This window comes from Cnephaeus nilssonii, assembly GCF_951640355.1.
Source record: "Cnephaeus nilssonii genome assembly, chromosome: 5".
NCBI classification, from domain to species: domain Eukaryota; kingdom Metazoa; phylum Chordata; class Mammalia; order Chiroptera; family Vespertilionidae; genus Cnephaeus; species Cnephaeus nilssonii.
Window position 1 is genome coordinate 67219656 of NC_137076.1, and position 19524 is coordinate 67239179.

The 19524-nt window shown below is 39.4% G+C and overlaps 1 protein-coding gene across 2 annotated transcripts in view; it reads right to left on the bottom strand.

Moving 5' to 3' along the window:
• Window positions 1-1521: 1521 nt before the first annotated feature.
• Window positions 1522-19524, bottom strand: part of INTU (inturned planar cell polarity protein) — a 71974-nt gene continuing 53971 nt past the window's right edge. For both annotated transcript variants that reach the window (XM_079771341.1, XM_079771340.1), the window contains exons 9-16: window positions 19215-19268; window positions 17799-17861; window positions 16648-16869; window positions 15296-15769; window positions 13531-13628; window positions 10615-10804; window positions 9147-9304; window positions 1522-3382 (exon numbers count right to left, since the gene is read on the bottom strand). In XM_079771341.1, coding sequence (XP_079627467.1) covers window positions 3271-3382; window positions 9147-9304; window positions 10615-10804; window positions 13531-13628; window positions 15296-15769; window positions 16648-16869; window positions 17799-17861; window positions 19215-19268 — 1371 coding nt within the window. In that variant the 3' untranslated portion in view covers window positions 1522-3270. The remainder of the gene's footprint in view (window positions 3383-9146; window positions 9305-10614; window positions 10805-13530; window positions 13629-15295; window positions 15770-16647; window positions 16870-17798; window positions 17862-19214; window positions 19269-19524) is intronic.

A 19524-nucleotide genomic window follows, 5' to 3' on the forward strand; every position in this document is an offset into this window, starting at 1 on the left:
CCGGAAGGCCCTGACTGGCCCTGATTGCCGGCCAGGCCTAGGGGCCCTACCCATGCTTGAATTTCATGCACTGGGCCTCTAGTTTTGTTAATATTTTGATTATTTTACATAAAAAAGCTGGCAAGTCCTACTGGTCTGGTGTTTCATGCTACTTTCCTTTCCATAGCTACTTATTCAGCTCTTAACTGGTTTTTCAGCGCAAGTCTCTCTCCATTTTACATGTTGTTGCCAAATTAATCTTTCTGAAAAAATTGGACTAGTCATTATTCATAGGTTTAAAAACTTTAAAGTCTTCTCATTACATTGACTTTAATAAGATCCTTTGTGAAATCAAGAAATAAATGATTGGTGTCTTATTTGCAAAACTCTGAAAAATGAATGTTTCAATCTCCTTACAGGGAATTTGCAGCATTAACAAGCACTCTGGGAGAAATTTAAGGGATGATTGATTACCTGAATCACACTCCAAGGTGCCAAGAGCAGTCAAAGGAAACATCTCTGGTTGCAGGGAACAGGAGTATCTCGGAGGACAGAAAAGCAAATGCTCAGCTGCTTCCTGGGGCAGTGCTCTTTCTTCCTTTCTAGCTTACCCCTGCATTTGACTCAATAGTGTTTATAACATACTAGAGGCCCGGTGCACGAAAATTCATGCACTGGTGCAGGGGTCCCTCAGCCCAGCCTGCCCCCTCTCACATTCCAGGAGTCCTCAGGGGATGTCCTACTGACCACTTAGGCCCACTCCGCAGGTAGCAGGCCTAAGCCGCAGTCTGGCCTCCCTCTGCGGGAGGCGACCAGGGTGATCAGGGGAAGGCGCTGCCCCCATCACCCGACTGCTGCCGCCACTGCTGGCCACCTGCCCTTGGCCCTTGCAGCTGCTGCAGCTGCTGCCTGCCCTCGGCCCTCGCAGCCACCACAGCTTTGTCTGGAAGGACGTCTGGTCTATCTGGTCTAATTAGCATATTACCCTTTTATTAGTATAGATTCCTTTATGATATCCTCAAGCTCATTTATTTATGGTATATATTCACTGATAGAAGACAGCAAAGCTGAAAGTACTTAGAAATATGGCTTTTGTTTTTAAATTAAGAACTTTAGATCAGACTGAGCTGAAAAAGTTTAACTTGCTGCATTGCATTTTATTTACTGATTTAGAGACTCAGTTCTGGTGATTTACATGTTAATATTGAAAGTATAGAGTCTCATGGCCTTTGTGCTCCTCACTCCCATGAGGGTGGGGATTTTTATCTGTTTTTTCCCCCACTGCTGCATCCCCAGCATCCACAGCTGCGCTTGGCATAGAGTAAAAATTCAATAAACATTTTTTAGACCAATGCATGAAAAGGCAACACAACCACAAACTCCAAACCATCTTTATTAAAAACTATCAATACAGTATAAAAATAGATTCAGTTATATAGAATATAGAAATATAGCTCTACAAAATTAAATTATTTTCACACAATATAGTGTATAGACTAAACTTTAGTTCCTAAAGTTTTAGTAACATTTAATAATATTTTAAAAAACAGCCAAAGTATAAATCCTATTCTCAAAAATGTTTAGTGCTGAATACTTTTCCTCAGCTTCTTTCCAACATTTTGTCCAGTAGCAGGTATGATTTAGCTGACTCCTTGGTTTTCAACCAATGGATATTTGATAATAGTAGTAGCAGCAGCTAACACTTTTATAGCATATAACATGTGCCAGCACTATTTAGAGGGAACTCACACACACAACAAACAATTATTCACAATATTCTCAAGAATGCTCAAAGCAGACAAACCTACTAAGTTGGTTTCACAGGTTTTCCCATTTTTATTAGAAATATAAAAAAGCAGGCACTGCAAATTTACTATCTTGCCTGTAGGCATCATCACTAAAGTCCCTTGGCACAAATAAACTTTCCCTTGCTGAGTATAGTTCTCTAACCCCACAAAAATAAATCAATAATAGCTAAAGAAAAGGGAGGAAGGAAAGGCAGTAGACTCTAGAATAGAATTGTGGGGAGTTAAAAATACAGGGTGGGACAAAAGTAGGTTTATAGTTGTGAGTATGCAAAAAACAGCTTATTCTTATATTTGCCCCACCTTGTATATGATGGTGATAAGACAGTACTTGATATTTTTTTAAATGGCAATTATATAATCTTTTGCATCAATAGACTTTGGTGAAAGGGCCCATTTGCAGGATGCTAACAAAACCCAACTTAATGTTTCTATACCTGCCAAAGAGTATATACCTCTGTGGCATCTGCACTGTCACTTTGTCCCCTTTATTTAATAAAGTGGCATATAAGTATTTATTGTCCAGTAATCAAACTAATCTATTTTCAGATGTGACTTAGAACGTATTTGGAAAAATGATATACTAAGTTTATTTGCAATGTTTACTTTAATATCCATTTAGAGATAAAACCAAGATGATGTTTGATTTCATTTTAAAAAAATGTAATATCTCTATAACGTGGACATTATGGTATACATCTATAACATAGCAAATGATTTATCCTTATTAAGATCTGTAGTTTGCTTTATCTTTTTGTTTCAGTTCTTGAGTGGTGGTCAATATGCTTCTTTGATACCAGGAAAGCAGTTCAATAGACTAAAATTTTATTAAATGAAGAAAAAAAAGTCTTCTATATTAAAACCCCAAGTTTTCAGTCTGTTTGAAAATCTGAGGTGATAAGTAGCTGCATTTATTAATAATTCTCAGTATTAAAAGAAGATCATAGTTTTTTTTTTGGAAAATATAAAGAAATTTAAGACATTTAATAAATACTTTTAAACACAGTGCCTTAATACCCATGATACCTTAATGCCCTGAGTTCAGAGAAGTACAAAGACTTGCTCATGGTTACAGCCCTAATTGTTACAGGACTGGTCATGTTCTCCCAATTTCCTGATTCTTTCACCAGATTCAATATTAGTCTTGAGATAAATACACAACGAACGGAGTATTTTTTCAAGATAAATATTTCTATATTAATTTTATATAAAACACTTCACATTATTTCAAACTAGTCAATAAATTAATGTTATATACCAAAATGGAAATAAGTTAACAACTCCTTCTTCATATTTTGATCAAGTATCTTTTCAAAAGTCTCACAATACCTAGTGCATCAAATCCAACAACATATGATCTCAATATTTAACAATATTATGTTCAGTGGAAAGAAACTAAACAGTATCTTCTGTGTATGCATTTCAGCAATCCTAAAACTGCTCAATGCTTCTTATTGTGCAGTGTTGTTGTGTAGCAAGAAAACAGTTACAAGGTCAATCCAAAGAACAACTTAAAAGCCATTTCAATGGCAATTTCTGTAACTGAGTCATGAAAACAGACATAAAGTTCTTGAACTTTGGGATGAAGAAAGAGTCTCCTGTAGAGGAAAAGAAAACATTTATTAAATAACAAAGAAAAGTTAAAAATTTCCATTCATTTTATTTTATATTTTGTTTCTGAAAATACCAGTAACAAAGTAAAACACTAATCCTAATCTATAGTAGAGGGAAATGCAGCTAGATTTACTTTTAAATAAATAATATGTGCATTAGGTAAATTATTTTTATTTTTCTAGTGTAAAAAGCCTATTTTACCAGTATGTTTTACCATTTCCCTGTTTTTAAATATTAAATTTAGTCATTATTATTATGATAAAGCCAATGGTGATACCATCATTTAAGTACTAGTTATTAAACATTGCCATTTACTTTCTAAAAGTTAATTATTATTAAAATATTAAATATATGATTCTTCTTTTTGCAGATAGTATTAAATTGGGATTAACAATGAAATTTTACCTGGTTTTCTTTGTTAATTTAAATATGTTTTTATTGATTTTAGAGAGAGGAAGGAAGAGGGATAGAGAGATAGAAACATTAATGAGAGAGACCATCTATCAGCTGCCTCCTGCCCACTCGCTACCGGGGATAGAGCCCACAACCCGGTCATGTGCCCTGACCTGGAATCGAACATCTTGGTTCCTGGATCAACACCCAACCACTGAGCCACACTGGCCAGGCTGTTTGATTTTCTTAAAGATTTAAAATCTATTTAATCAGATATGAGAACCCAGCTGTCAACTAATAATCTAGACATTAAAGGAAGTTTAAAAATTTAAAACACAGTAGCTCGAGGAGGAACCAAGATGGCGGCAAAGTTAAACAACTAAACTGTGGCCACGCACAACAATTTCAAAAATACAACTAAAAGACAAAGCGTCTACCACCCAGAACCACAGGAAAGCTGGCTGAATGGTAGATTTACAACTAAGAAGGAAAAAGAAAGAACGTTAGTTGGTCCGACGGTTGTGGGTTATTGTTAAGCTGAAAAAGAAAGAACGCGGAAGGGCTGAGGTATGGAGGCGCGTGAATCGGGCTGGTGGCGGGCGATGGGACGCGCGGCTTTTTTTCTAACCAGAAGGGAGATAAGCTCCCGATCACTCTGAAATCCAGTTTCTGGGGACGCGCGGGGGACCCAGACACCTACGGGGAGAAGCTGGACTCTCGGCCATCGTGTTGGAAAGTGAGAGTGACTTTCTTGCAGAGGTGCGCCCAGCAATCAGTGTTTACTGCGCTGGAGCACGGGACGCAGGGACTTGGAAACGGGAAAGGCAGAAAAGGCAGACTAGCAGCCATTGCTATTTGCCACACCCTAGCCTAGTGACGCCCTGAGACCCCGCCCCACCCTGAGACTCGCCCCGCACATTATACAAACCCGCCCAGGCTCCAAACAGCAGCTTTTGCATATAAATGGCCTGCCCTGTGGCAGCTTAACCAAATAAACTGCAGCTCCAGTCAGACTGCTCCAAAACCACCCAAGCAAAGAGGAGAAAACTGTAGCTCTTGCTGTAACTCCTGCTGGGAGGCCTCAGACAGTAGCTGACCTGCACCCCATTGGAGATCCAGAAACGAGGGCATCTAGTGGTCGGTGTGAGACGACACTAGATTTCAACCACTCGCATAAGGGACACATTCAAGAGGCAGACTCAGTGAGCGCCAAAGCCCTACTGCAACAAGTCCCGGCCCATAAACGTGTCTCCAGCACAGCAATTCTTCCTTTATAGACACAGCGGGTCCTCACATCCAATTGGCCTGGAGGTCAATTCCTCCCAGTGACACCAACAATAATCAAGACTTAACTACAACAAGGCTGTACACACAGTCCTCAAAGGGGTGCACCAAGAGTGTCCACCTCAGGTAACTGGGAGGCTGACCCGTTGAACCAATAGGACACAACAGGACACAAAGCTACCCTACCAACTCAGGGAAGCAGCAAAAATGAAAATGAGGAGGCAAGGAAACAGATCCCAAACAAAAGAAATGGAGGAGAACAAACGACTGGACATAGAGTTCAAAACCACGGTTATAAGGTTTTTCAAGAATTTCATGGAAAAAGCCGATAAATTTAATGAGACCCTCAAGGATATGAAAAAGGTCCAACTAGAAATGAAACATACACTGACTGAAATAAAAAATATTATACAGAGACCCAGCAGCAGACTAGAGGAACGCAAGAATCAAGTCAAAGATTTGGAATACAAAGAGACAAAGGACACGCCTCCAGAAAAGCAAGAAGAGAAGAGAATTCAGAAAGTAGAAGATAGTGTAAGAAGCCTCTGGGACAACTTCAAGCGTACCAGCATCTGAATTTTTGGGGTGCCAGAAGAAGAGAGAGAGAGCAAGACGCTGAAAACCTATTTGAAGAAATAATGACCGAAAACTTCCCCCACCTGGTGAAAGAAATAGACTTACAAGTCCAGGAAGCGCACAGAACCCCAAACAAAAGGAATCCAAAGAGGACCACACCAAGACACATCATAGTTAAAATGCCAAGGGAAAAAGACAAAGAGAGAATCTTACAAGCAGCAAGAGAAAAACAGTTAGTTACCTACAAGGGAACACCAATACGATTATCAGCTGATTTCTCAACAGAAACTATGCAGGCCAGACGGGAGTGGCAAGAAATATTCAAAGTGATGAATAGCAAGAACCTACAACCAAGACTACTCTACCCAGCAAAGTTATCATTCAGAATTGAAGGGCAGATAAAGAGCTTCACAGATAAGAAAAAGCTAAAGGAATTCATCACCACCAAACCAGTATTACATGAAATGCTGAAAGGTATTATTTAAAAAAAGGAAAAAGAAGAAAAAAGTAAAGATAAAAATTATGAACAACAAATACATACCTATCAACAAGTGAATCTAAAAGTCAAGTGAATTAAAAATCTGACGAACAGAATAGACTGATGAACATAATAGAATCAGGGGCATAGAATGGGAGTGGATTGATAATTCTCAGGGGAAGGGGGTGTCTGTGTGGGGGGTACGGGAAGAGACTGGACAATATCATACACCTATGGATAAGGATAGTGAGGGGGGAGGTAAGGGCAGAGGGAAGGGTGGGAACTGGGAGGAGGGGAGATATGGGGGGGGGGGAAGGAGAAACAATTGTAATAATCTGAACAATAAAGATTTATCAAATTAAAAAAATAATAAAATCTATTTAATCAATACTATATAAATCAAACTATTTAAATCAGCAGTAGTTCTGCCTGACTTCCTTAAATGTCTCTATTCTACATAGATCTGCATCATCAGAATTCAACACCTCTTGATTCTTTCTATTCCAATTGTTGTGAATACACTTAACTGTTCCACTGTACACTGTGTATGTGCCTAACTGTTCCTATCTTTATTCTCTCGTGTATCCACACCATTCCATTTGCTGCTCCTAGCTTACTCATCCAATAGCACAGCTCTGATCACACTACAGAACTGAACTGATGCTCCTAAGCTTGGCTGGTTATACATCAGAATCACAAGGGAGCTTACTGGGGTAGGGTGCAGGCATCTCTGATTTTAAAAAATGTCTCAAGTGATTCTAATCCCATGGACCAGCACACGGGAATTACTGCTTTGGATAATGTTTGTAAAGTGTTTGTCATACAATTTAGTACTACATGGTAGGTATCCACTTGGTGTCACCTAACTTCCTGCCCCTTCCTCCACCAAGTCTTTACCCCCAATTCAGAGACCCTTCATTGGCTCAGTATTTCCCTGAAAATTTAATTCCTTAGTCAGAATTGAAGGCTCTCTGCTTTCCAGCTTGGTCTTTTTCACTTTCTCTTTGTATGTGGCATTCCTTTACCATTCTGGCAAACCAGTCTCCTCATTGCTATGCCTTATGATTTGTTCATCCCTTCTTTTTCCTAAAATGTTTTATCCAAATCCAATTAATTTTCTAAACCAGACCAAATGGAATCTCTAAGCCTTTCTTTGTAATCCTAGAGATTTCCGTAGCATTTGGTTGTATCAATTAATTTATCTATCTATCTATCTATCTATCTATCTATCTATCTATCTATCATCTATCTATCTAATCTCTCTCCATATCTATAATAATAAAAGAGTAATGTGCTAATTAGACCGGACATCCCTTCAGACATCCTTCCAGATAAAGCCAGGGCTGCAAGAGAAGCCAATGTCCCGGGTGCCTGCTGGCGGCTGGAGGAAGCCTGGGTCCCTGGTGCCTGCCTGTGGCTGGAGGGAAGCCCGGGTCCCAGGTGCCAGAGGGAAGCTGGTGCCAGCAGCCGGGGGAAGGAAGGCCTACTCTTGCATGAATGTCATGCATTAGGCCTCTAGTATATTCATAAATATATAGATCTATGAGCATAGTTCATTTTCTGCTAGATGTAAGACTGCTAGATACAATGAGTGTGACTTTATCTTTCTGTTTTCCATACCACCCACCCACCACCAGTTTGCCAAGCACAGTTCCATTTACTAAATCTATACTAATAAAAGGGTAATATGCTAATTAGATCGGATAGACCGGACAGACGTCCTTCTGGATGTCCTTCCAGACAAAGCCACGGTGGTAGGGGCTGAGGCAGAGATGGTTAGGGGTGATCCGGCCAGCAGGGGAGAGCTGTTAGGGGCAATCAGGCTGGCAGGGAAGAGCGGTTAGGGGCAATCAGGGAGGCAGGCAGAATGGTTAGGGGCGATCAGGCAGGCAGGCAGGTGAGCGGTTAGGAGCCAGCAGTCCTGGATTGCGAGAGGGATGTCCGACTGTTGGGGGGGTCCCGGATTGGAGAGGGTGCCGGCCGGGCTGAGGGACCACCCCCACCTAGTGCACGATTTTCATGCACCGGACCTCTAGTTGTTATATATTTATCAACGTATGTGTTAGGTGCCAGTGGTCAAGACAGATATGATTCCTGACCTCATAGAGCTAACATTCTAGTAAGGGGGAGAAAGACCATAAATAAATAAGAAAATAAATAATAAAGGGGTTATATAATAGAGCGTAACTGAGTAGCCCTGTTAATGCAGGAAATAGATTATGGATCCTCTCTTTGAGGAGATGACATCTTAGCACTGGTCTGAATCTCAAGGAGCTGGACATGCAAAGGTTAAGAGGCAGAACAGCCAATACACAAGGAATAGCAAAAACATTTGACTGATGGTTGCCAATGTGGCTATGCACATGGGATGGAGGAGGAGAGTGACAGAAGGTGGAATCAGAGAAGTGGGCAGGGGCCAGGTCAGGCAAAGACTTATAGTTGGTGGGGGATGAGGAGGAGGAGAGCAAAGGGAAGAGGGCAAGAAAGAAGGATTGAAGAAAAAGAGGAAGTAGGGGTAGAAGGAAATAGATATAAAATTGTGAAATCATTGGTTTTTTTTTAGTTTATTACTAATATAATTTTGTAAGATAACTAAATAAGCTATTTGTTTTTTTTAAAAAATATATTTTTATTGATTTCAGAGAGGAAGGAAGAGAGATAGAACCATCAATGATGAGAGAGAACCATTGATCGGCTGCTCCTGCATGCTCCCCACTGGGGATAGAGCTTGCAACTCAGGCATGTGCCCTTGACTAGAATTGAACACGGGACCCTTTAGTCCACAGGTCAACGCTCTATCCACTGAGCAAAACCGGCCAGGGCAAGCTATTTGTTTTTAATAGAAAAGACTTGGGAGGAATTTAAAGGAGAAACTTAGCAAATAAAATAAAGTTCTAAAATATATTATAGTTAGATTAATAATTTCATGCCTATATCCTAAAACTTTATCTCCTTTATCACATTTCTTTCACTTTTCTAACATTTTACTTCACTTTCAAATACTTTTTTCCACTTACCCTACTACCCAATAAGCCATAACTGGTGGTGCTTTTCTCTGGTCAGTCCAGTTTTCAGGTGAGCATTCAAACAACACCCCATGTTCTTTCACAGGGTTTAGAGAAGACACTGAATTTGTAGAACCTGAATGATCTGCAGTGTTTAGTGCTTTCTTTTTCTGAAAATTAATAGGTATTATTAGTATTAACTGGTATTAATAGTGCTGATCCTAGCACTTAAGAGCCTGCAATAACATTCTTCTTAACTGCAGGAAAATTTCTACTCTTTCTCATACTTTAAATACCATCTCCTATAAAAGACTTCATAGATAAAGTATCCCTTGACTTTTGCAGGGAACATTTTGTTCAGAGTCCTGTATTAGAATTTATGTTATATTATATTAGCAGTTTGTAGGTCTTTCTTCCCCAGTACAGGATAAGCTTCTTTTCCAGGCAGAGACAATATACTACTCATCTTTGTATTTTTGTTGTTGTTGTTAATCCTCACCCAAGGATATTTTTTCCTCATTTATTTATTTATTTATTTTAGAGAGAGGGGAAGGGAGGGAAGAGGAAAGAGAGAGGGGGAGAGATAAACATCAGATGTAAGAGAGAGACATCGGTTGGCTGCCTTCCAAATGCACTCTGACTGGGTGGGGGTTGAATTGCAACCCAGGTACATGCTCTTGACCGGTAATCAAACCCGAGACCCTTCAGCCCACAGGCCGAAGCTTTAACCACTAGCAGCTGGCCAGGGCATCTTTGTAGTATTATTATTATTTTTTTTTAATAATCCTCACCCAAGGGTATTTTTCCATTGGTTTTTAGGGAGAGTGGGAGAGAGAGGGAAAGACAGAGAGAAACATCGATGTGAGAGAAACACATCGATTGGTTGCCTCTTGCACATGCTCTGACCAGGGACTAGGCCAGGGAGGATTCTGCAACTGAGGTACATGCCCTTGACTGGAACAGAACCCAGGACCCTTCAGTCTGCAGGTTGAAGCTCTATCCACTGAGCTAAACCAGCTAGAGCTGTAGTATTTTTTTTTTAAAGTTGTTGGTACATAGTAGGTACTTAATGAATATATTAATAATGAGTACATTATTGAGTAGATTAGTAAATAAACAGATGATTTTGTAATATACTTAAAACACATTAAACTTAAAACAGATGTATCTCTCTAATTTTCCCATTGATAAAATCATTAGCAAAACAATGACTTATGTGAAATATAAATATTTTTTTGTGAGGCTCAGGCCAAAATAGTGGAGTGATCCTTGGTTTTTCTTTCTCTCATAATCCTTATTTAATCTATCAACAAAACCTTCTGGCTTACCCTCCAGAATACATCCAGAATCCAGAAGCCACTATGTTTCTTGCTTTGAGAATTTCCATAGCTGGATATATTAATTAAAGAGTTTTTAGAGAGAATATTTAGAGATACAGAAATGAAACTGGCATAAAACTATATTGATAGCAGTGCCTTACCTCTTCCATCAAGGTCTGTTGAAAAGCTGCACGAATGGAGAGACAACACTGATGGAAATTCTTTATTAGCTGAGGGTGGATAGAGCCGCTCAGCTGGGCCACTTCTTCATGGGTAGGAGTAATAAAGATCCCTTGCACTGTTTCTAAAGCAACATAGTGGAAAAGTGTGTTCTCAGGCCCAGATGTCAATCTTGAAAAAAAAAAAAAGAAAGGTATTTAAGTGAATGTAGAAGTATTGCTTTATTTTGAATTATGTAGATTCCTAATAAGTATTTTCCTAATAAGTAGATTCCTAACTAGTATCTACAATGCTAGTGCCCCAGTGCACGGATGCGTGCACATTGAAAGGAAATTAATTAGAAGGTGGCCGGCAGGGTGGGACTGGACAAGATAGGCCGGACACGCCCGGGAGCCAACCTCCTGCCGTTCCTCCCTGGCCCGCCACACCTGGGGCAGCACTGCAGCTCGAAGGGTGTCTGCAGAGTGAGCAGGGTCCCTCTGGCAGGTCGGGTCCCTCAGCCTGGCCTGCAGGAATCGGGCTGAAACTGGCTCTCCGACATCCCCCGAGGGGTCCCAGATTGCGAGAGGGCGGTTCTTGGGTGACGCACCCCGGAATTGGGCTCCCTCCACAGCTCAGCAGCTCCTGCGTTGAGCGTGTCTGCCCCCTGGCGGTCAGTGTGCTTCATAGCTACCATCAGAGCGTCTGCCCCCTGGTGGTCATTCCATGTCATAGCTACAGGTCGGATGGTCACTTAGCCTTTTATATATATAGATAATATTAGGAGTCTAATCAGGGAAGGAAAACTAGGCCAAACATTTCATTCCCTTATTTAATTCCCTCTTCCTCTTTAACTGAAGTACAGACTAGCATTATTATCAATTCCCTAATGGAGGAAAGTATTACATATTATGCAAGGATAAACAAACACCAATTCACTTGCAAGTAACTTAATTCACCTCTTTACTACACAACCCAAATTGGCCAATCCCCTTTTTTTCCATGGTTGGTAATAAATAACTTAGCCCATGTCTGGCCCAGATCTCTACAAGCCATAAACATGCTATCAGTCAAGGGTGGATCACATATAAAAATATCTTCCAACAAACTAAATACATTTAAGTTAGCAGCATTAAAGCCTTTTACCATGGTAGTTAAATTGGTGATCTTGAAGAAAAATAAAATTATTACCAACTGCAGAGTTGGGTTAATATTCTAGAATACCATGGCAATTACTAGTTGTATTCTATTTCTCATTAATAGTCTTACTTCTCTTCTGTATTCTCTTAGTATTTTCATTTCTCCTTTCTTCTTCTTCTCTATCCTTTCATCCCATATTTAGGCCTCAAATAGGCCAGCAGAACCTATACTAATAATATACTGAATACCCTCCTTGTGCCAGGGTAGATGCTTTAAAATATCTTAGTCTTAATTCTCATAATGACCCTGCAGGGTAGTAAATATTACTATCTTTGTTTTAGCCATGAAGAAATCCATGTTCAGAGGACTTGGATTAACTTTCTTGAAGTCACATAGCTAAGTGGCAGAGCTCAGCTGACTCTGTAATTTGATCTACTATACCTTGCTTTCTTTCGCTCCACTGCTGACTTCTGATTGACAATCTTTAAATATATAGGCAGCAGTTCCTCATCAGCATCTCAAATATTCAGGCTGCCCCATTCTAATTCTGATATCTTTAGTAAAATATTTCTTCAGTTGATTTTTTTTCTCCCAGCCATGAGCACAGAGGCAAGGAAAAGGCATATTTCAGCTCTTAGCCTAGATACTGCCTCCACTGTCTCTGTGAGGTACTGGGAATGAGCACTCTGGGATAAGGAGAATCTGAGCAGCATACCACAGCATACCAGAGCCTAAAAATAGTAAACTCTATTTTAAAGATTAGACACACAAAAGGGAGGTTTCCTGTCGAAGAGAGATAAAGGGTGGCTTTCACATTTTGAACTATTATTTTGTATGTGTCTTTTTAAAAATCCTCACCTGAGGATACTTTTTCCATTGATTTTTCAGTGAGAATGGAAGGAAGGGAGAGAAATAGAGAAACACTGACTGGCTGCCCTCGCATACACCTGGGACCAGGGCTGGGTATCAAGTCTGTAACCGAAGTATGTGCCCTTGACTGGAATTGAAACCGTGACCCTTCAGTTGGCAGCTGATGCTCCAACCACTGAGCAAAACAGGCTTGGGTTGTATGTGTTTTATCTCTTAGTAGAGGCCTGGTGCATGAATTCGTGCAAGGGTGGGGTCTGGCTGGCCTACCCCGATGGGTGCCCATTGAGGGCGGGGCTGGCTGGGGGAGGGGCCACAGGCAGTTGGCCGGCCAGCCCCGCCCCTGATTAGGGTGTTGGGGGCCAATTGGAGATGGGGCCGGCCAGGGGGAGGGGCCGAGGAAGGGCTCCAGGGTGTGTCCGGCCCATCTCGCTCAGTCCTGATTGGCCAGACCCCAGCAGCAAGTTAACCTACTGGTCGGAGCGTCTGTCCCCTGGTGGTCAGTGCACATCATAGCGACTGTCTACTGGTCAACTGACCCCTGGTGGTCAGTGCACGTCATAGCAATTGGTTGACTGGTTGGCTGTCTGCCCCCTAGTGGTCAATGCATGTCATAGCGAGCAGTTGAGTGGCCTTAGCATATCATTAGCATATTACACTTTGATTGGTTGAGTGAACAACTGGACACTTAGCATATTAGGCTTTTATTATATAGGATAATATGAGTATGTTTCCTATTGTGTAATGAAGAACATTAGAAAAATAGCATACCTTTGGTATTTAAGATATATTGGTAATTACAATTGTTGAATAAAATCTCTACATTGTTATGGACTTGTACATTCTCATTGTAAAATGTCCTTGAAGTCAAGAGTTTAAGTGAAAAAGAATATTACAAGGAAGTTTCTTACTTCAATGTGTTATATGTTTCCAATTCTTTTTCTGAAAGTTCCTTTTTCAAGTTTCCCAAATGAAATGGATTTGGAAGAGTAGACTTCTTTTTAGTGACCTGAAAAATACAGTTCAGTAGATCAGTTTATGCCTAAGAATGGAATGAAATAGCAGAAATAATGTAAAATCTAAATGTCCTTCTAAGAGAACTCTTTACTGTTTTGCAATGTTACCTTTATACATTGTCAGTGCTAACTGGTGCCTCTTGGCTTATCCTTTGCTGTCAGAGACCCCAGAGCCATGTCATAGGAGGAAATGAAAGTCCTTCCCAAAACCTTCTACCACAGCCATTATGGAGCCTTTACCAAGTTTTGTTATAATTTACATGTATGTGTATTTGTCTCCCTCTCCAAACCGCACTCCTCAAAGGCAGCGGCTGTATGTTATTCATCATTGTATCTATCTCTTTTGTGTAGCACAGCCCCGGGCAGATAGTAGGTGTTCAATCAACAGTTGTTGAATAGCTAAATCTTAGAGATTAATTCAGTTTTTTTTAGGAGTTGTTCATGGCTTCTTAATTCTTTCCAAATAGCCTTAAACTTTATTTCCTACCATTTTCACTGACTATGATAAGAAGTACAGTACATATGTGAACACTTCCTAAACATATCCACTTAGAGCTCCAAGAGTGCTCTATTATTTGGAATTAGGAGATAAAGATCTATGACTATTTGTGCCGTGACACACAGAGTCTCATTTTATTCCTGCCCCTTCTTAGACTCCTCCTTTGTCATGCTTCATCACTTCCATCCACTTAAATGACAACTTTCAAAAACGTTTCAAAAAAGCAACATCATTAGAATATGTAGAAAGCCTCCCATGGTGATTATTTTGATAATCATTTAGATATAATATGGTATTTTCATGGAAAAATGCATAAAATATGATAAGCAGTCTGAAAAATGAACATTCTCTTTGCTTAATAGTCTCATTTTCAATTCTTGATATGGAGACCAGACCTTCACAGGTGCAGATTTTTAAAAATTTACAAAAACATAGAACAAGACACACCATATTTTAAGTTACTGATTTTTTTTTTCTGAACATTTTATTGGCTATTTAGTCAGATCAGCCCCCTAAATGCCCCATAACTAGGCTGTTCCTTATTAATATTGTAAACAGAGAAAAGTGAGATGAATAGGGAAAGCAGGGTTAAAGTTTCCCTTCTTGTCAGTAGTGTCAAAGCAGATGTCCTGGATATTACTTATTATTTCTTATTCTTTTGGGTTCTAAATCATTGGCTTTCCAACAGTGACTAAAACAACCACCAGTTCAAATGAAGAATGATCTGACATTAAAATTTCTATTAAAAAAAAAAAAAATCTTCCAGCCCAGCCGGCATGGCTCAGTGGTTGAGTGTCGACCAGGCGGTCATGGGTTTGATTCCTGGTCAGGGCACATGCCTGGGTTGCAGGCTCACTCCCCAGTGTGGGGCATGCAGAAGGCAGCCGATAAATGATTCTCTCTCATCATTGATGTTTCTTTCTCTCTCTCTCTCTCTCTCTCTCTCTCTCTCTCTCTCTCTCTCTCTTTCTCTCTCTCTCTCTCTCACAGAAGGCAGCCGATCAATGATTCTCTCTCATCATTGATGTTTCTCTCTCTCTCTCTCACTCTTCCTCTCTGAAATCAATAAAAATATATTAAAAAAATTCTATCCCAGTTATAAAATAAGGACTGGAAAGACAGCTTAGCTCCCAGAATGTACACACTTGAACGCACACACACCTTAAGCAAGGCCCCACTTTCTTCCAAGCCATCAGATTCTCTTTGCCTCCGTACTGCATCTGGTGTAGTGTGGGGGCTCGGGCCAACACCTTCTCCACCTTCACAACCACTGTCAGATCCTCCGCTGCTTCGGGAAGGACTGGGCTTACGTGTTTTTAAGGAATAGTCACCAAAAAGCGTTCTTCTGCAGGTTGGAGAGGTTGCTGCTTTGGAAATACCTTGCAGCCTACTGAGGATAGGAGAGGTTGTCAAACAATCTAATTTTTCATGTGATCCAGCAAGGAACCAGTCAGCGCAAGATAAGCAGGGGCTTGGAGAAGATGCCAGCCGTTCATTTATGCGGCAACCTACTCCTTCCAGCTGGTGAAGAGTTGTTTTGACCTGATCCACATATATACAGTCTGGTCCAGGGTTCCCAATAGCTTTGGATGAGCAGCCTCCAGCTTCTAATAGTACACACAACATATAATGCCTCTATAAGAAAAAAAGTTATTAGTACAGATTTAGCCACATGAAGATATTTATATGCAATATGCATGTATCAATTTATGAATACTGAAGACATATAGGCATATGGCATAACCATGTGATGATTATTAAAAACTCCTCCCTCCCCTTTCCTTCTTAGATATGCTCGGTGCTTCTTGATCACCCTTGAAAACAAATCTCATAGTGCCTTATCCTGATATACCATCAGTCACTACCTTAGGCACATGGAATTCCCTAAGGCAGTTTTCTAAGAGCCTCAATTACTAGAAGTCCTTTCATTTATAATCACATATTTATTCTGATTCTATATTCTTTTTATGTTTCCCTCTATTTTCCAAAACAAATCAGAGGATAAAATCACTATAAAAATGGGAACAAGCCCAGCCAGCATGGCTCAGTGGTTGAGGTCGACCTATGAACCAGAAGTTCACAGTTTGATTCCGGGTCAGGGCACAAGCCTGGGTTGCGGGCTTGATCTCAGTGTGGGGTGTGTGGTCCCCAGTGTGGGGAACGCAGAAGGCAGCTGATCAATGATTCTCTCTCATCATTGATGTTTCTATCTCTCTCTCCCTTTCCCTTCCTCTCTGAAATCAATAAAAATATATATTGAAAAAATGGGAACAAAAGATCTCAAAAATCTGCTAAAATCTTATCCTGGGTTTCATTAATATTTCTCCATGGGTATTAAATGGATGCTAACAAAAAAAAAAAAAAAGGAATAAGGGGCATGTAACATTTTCTTGAATACTGATATTTGATATGTTCATAATTTTAAGTGATATTTGTGTATTTATTTACATAATAAATGGCAAAAACAAAACAAACAAAACAAAAAATCAAGAAAGAAACCAAGGCAAACTCACCCAGCCTACAATTAGCAAAAAATATCTCCCTTCAGGTTCCTGAAAGACTTCAGTGTTTGAATCTGTAGAAGGTTGGAGATGATGTCGAGGAAACACTTCTCTCCATATTATCAACTGACCAATTCTTTGTTTTGCTGCTAAAGGCAGTAGGCCATAGTGGCGACAGTATACAGCAATATCAATAAGATCATCCTTAGGCAAATGACTGCATATCAAATAACCCTTGAATTTAACCACAAAGAACAAAAGTCAACTAGTGGTATGAAGCAATAATCCCATAATATATTTCTAAGAGTTTTATAGGTACTTCTTCAGTTGGCTTAAAATATTCCAGTTTTAAGACAAAGTAAAAATAAGTCCCTCCACTCACTGAGGTCAACTAGAGATCAAATATTTATGATAACTTAAGTCTACAACAGGTAGATGGTAGCACAAAACAAGATCATCTCTGAATATAAGCCTGAATGGCAAAATTGGAATAGAACTGAATTCTGAGGATGGAAAGCAGAGAATGAGGAGTTGAAAAATGAAAACACTTAAATTCATTTGACGCTTAACTTTCTTTCTAAAAATACGTTATTTTTATTGCTGACACTATTACAGATGTTCCCATTCCTCCTCGACCCCCACCCACCTCTACTCAGCCTTCCTTTCCTCTGACCATCACTGCACTGTGTCTATGGGTTATGCATATATGTTCTTTGGTTAATCCCTTTACCTTTATTCATCCAGCCCTGCCCCTGTCCCCCCTGACAGCTGTTAGTCTATTCCATGTATCCATGCCTCTGGATATTTAACTTTCTTTACATGGAAGTTAACTAGTTAATGTTAAAAGATTTATTAAAAAGATGCATAGTGAGTCTGAAGATAAACAAGCATACTACTGCAAAAGGAAATCCAGAAAGCACTCTCCCTTCTCTTACACACTTGCTTCTTTGAGTATAGTTTCTTCTTTACAAATTTACCAATGCTTTAGAACACAATGAAACCAGAAATATTTAATGTCTAGGTAGAAGTTTTATTTTAAGATCTTAATTTTAGGGTACCTACATTCAGAGGAAAATAGAAACATTTTTCATGTCTGTAAAAGTTTGAGAAAATTTAGGTCATATAGCAGTTGGACATTTATAAAGATTCAAGCTTCAGCTTACCTTGTAAAACAAAGAAGACCCTAAAATCGTATACAGCCGCCTCATGTCATAGTAATCCTCAGACTGGGGGCGAGAAAACCACAGTGGATTAAAAAATCCTAGTTAAGCAATAACAGTTAAAATGGCAATTACATTCTTTAGTAACTGAACTTTTCACAGTGTCTTTATTAGAAATCAATATACTAGGATATTAGGGTAAAAGATAGTGTGCAAAATAAGTATTTTGATTTAAAACAGTTTTATTTTTAATTCTTATAAGAAACTATTGATTAGAGAATCTAAAAATAAACCTAAGATTTGTGACACCACAAGGGATTAAAATAAGTGTATCAAGACAAAAAGCATCTACCTACACATCATCTATGATATTTAATATTAACATATATTATTTTTGAAAGTACAAATTGGTATAACCTATTTGGGGGCCACTGAGTGGTATGTAAAAAAAAATTAAAAACATACACTTTTTAATAGAATTATTTGTAATATGCAAAAATTGGAAGTGATTTTTAGCAATAGAGAATGGTTAACAAAATTAGATATGGTCATAACACAGTATCATACCTGAGCAGTCACAAAATGTTTTAGAATATACTGTGCTGCAAAGAATGCAAGCTACAGAACAAAATACCACAATGATCTAGTTTTTGTTAAAATGGCACTCCTGATGGTACACATGTTTATTTTCAGGCCCTACTCTGGATCCAGTCATTTATTTCCCTTAGGAGTCATGGTTCCTTGTAGCAAGAAATATTACTTATGCGCCATGGCCTGGGTGCTAGTGGTCTTCCTTACTACTGGGGATGGTCACAATTTCTAAGCCTTTTACCTGGACAGAACTAGGAAACACACTTTTTTTTTTAAAGATTAAAAGCCATACTTATACTTTCAATGTAAATCCAGATCTACAGGATTTTTACTTAATTTAATCAACATTACATGTATATCCTGTCTCACAAAGTCCAGTTCTTAATGATACTGATGTAATTAATCTTTACATATATGTTAATACAAATATTTTTTTAGAAAATATTTTTATTGATTTCAGAGAGGAAGAGACAGACTGAGAGAGAGAGAGAGAGAGAGAGAGAGAGAGAAACATCAGTGATGAGAGAGAATCATTGATCAGCTGCCTCCTTCACCCCCCACACTGGGGATTGAGCCTGCAACCTGGGCATGTGCCCTGACCGGGAATCAAACCCATTCATAAATTGATGTTCAACCAGCCAGGCACAAATATGTTCAACTGAGTAGAAAATCTTAAGGTGAGCAAAATAGACTTGCCCTTGTCAAAATAGAGACCTAATGTTATGTATTTCAAGATTATTGCATGCCCACTTACAATATTTTTAGAATGACTGATTTACAAAATGAGAAATCAACATTGTCTTTCCTAAAACTCACTGCTTCTCTTACCAGTTCTGCAAAATCTGCAGCCTCCAAGTCACTCAATGCTGTGTCTAATTCCATCTGTGTGTGGGGAAAAAAAAGAGTAACACAATTAACTCATAATTACTTTGAAATCATGGCCGTATAAAAGTGTTTAATAATTACTTAAAGAATTGAATAAGTATCTTTCTCCTTTGTATTATTTAAGAACTGTCCCTCCCAACCGCCGTGGTTCAGTGGTTGAGCATCAACCTGTGAACCAGGAGGTCACTGGTTCGATTCCCAGTCAGGGAACATGCCTGGGTGGCAGGCTCGATCCCCAGTAAGGGGTGTGACG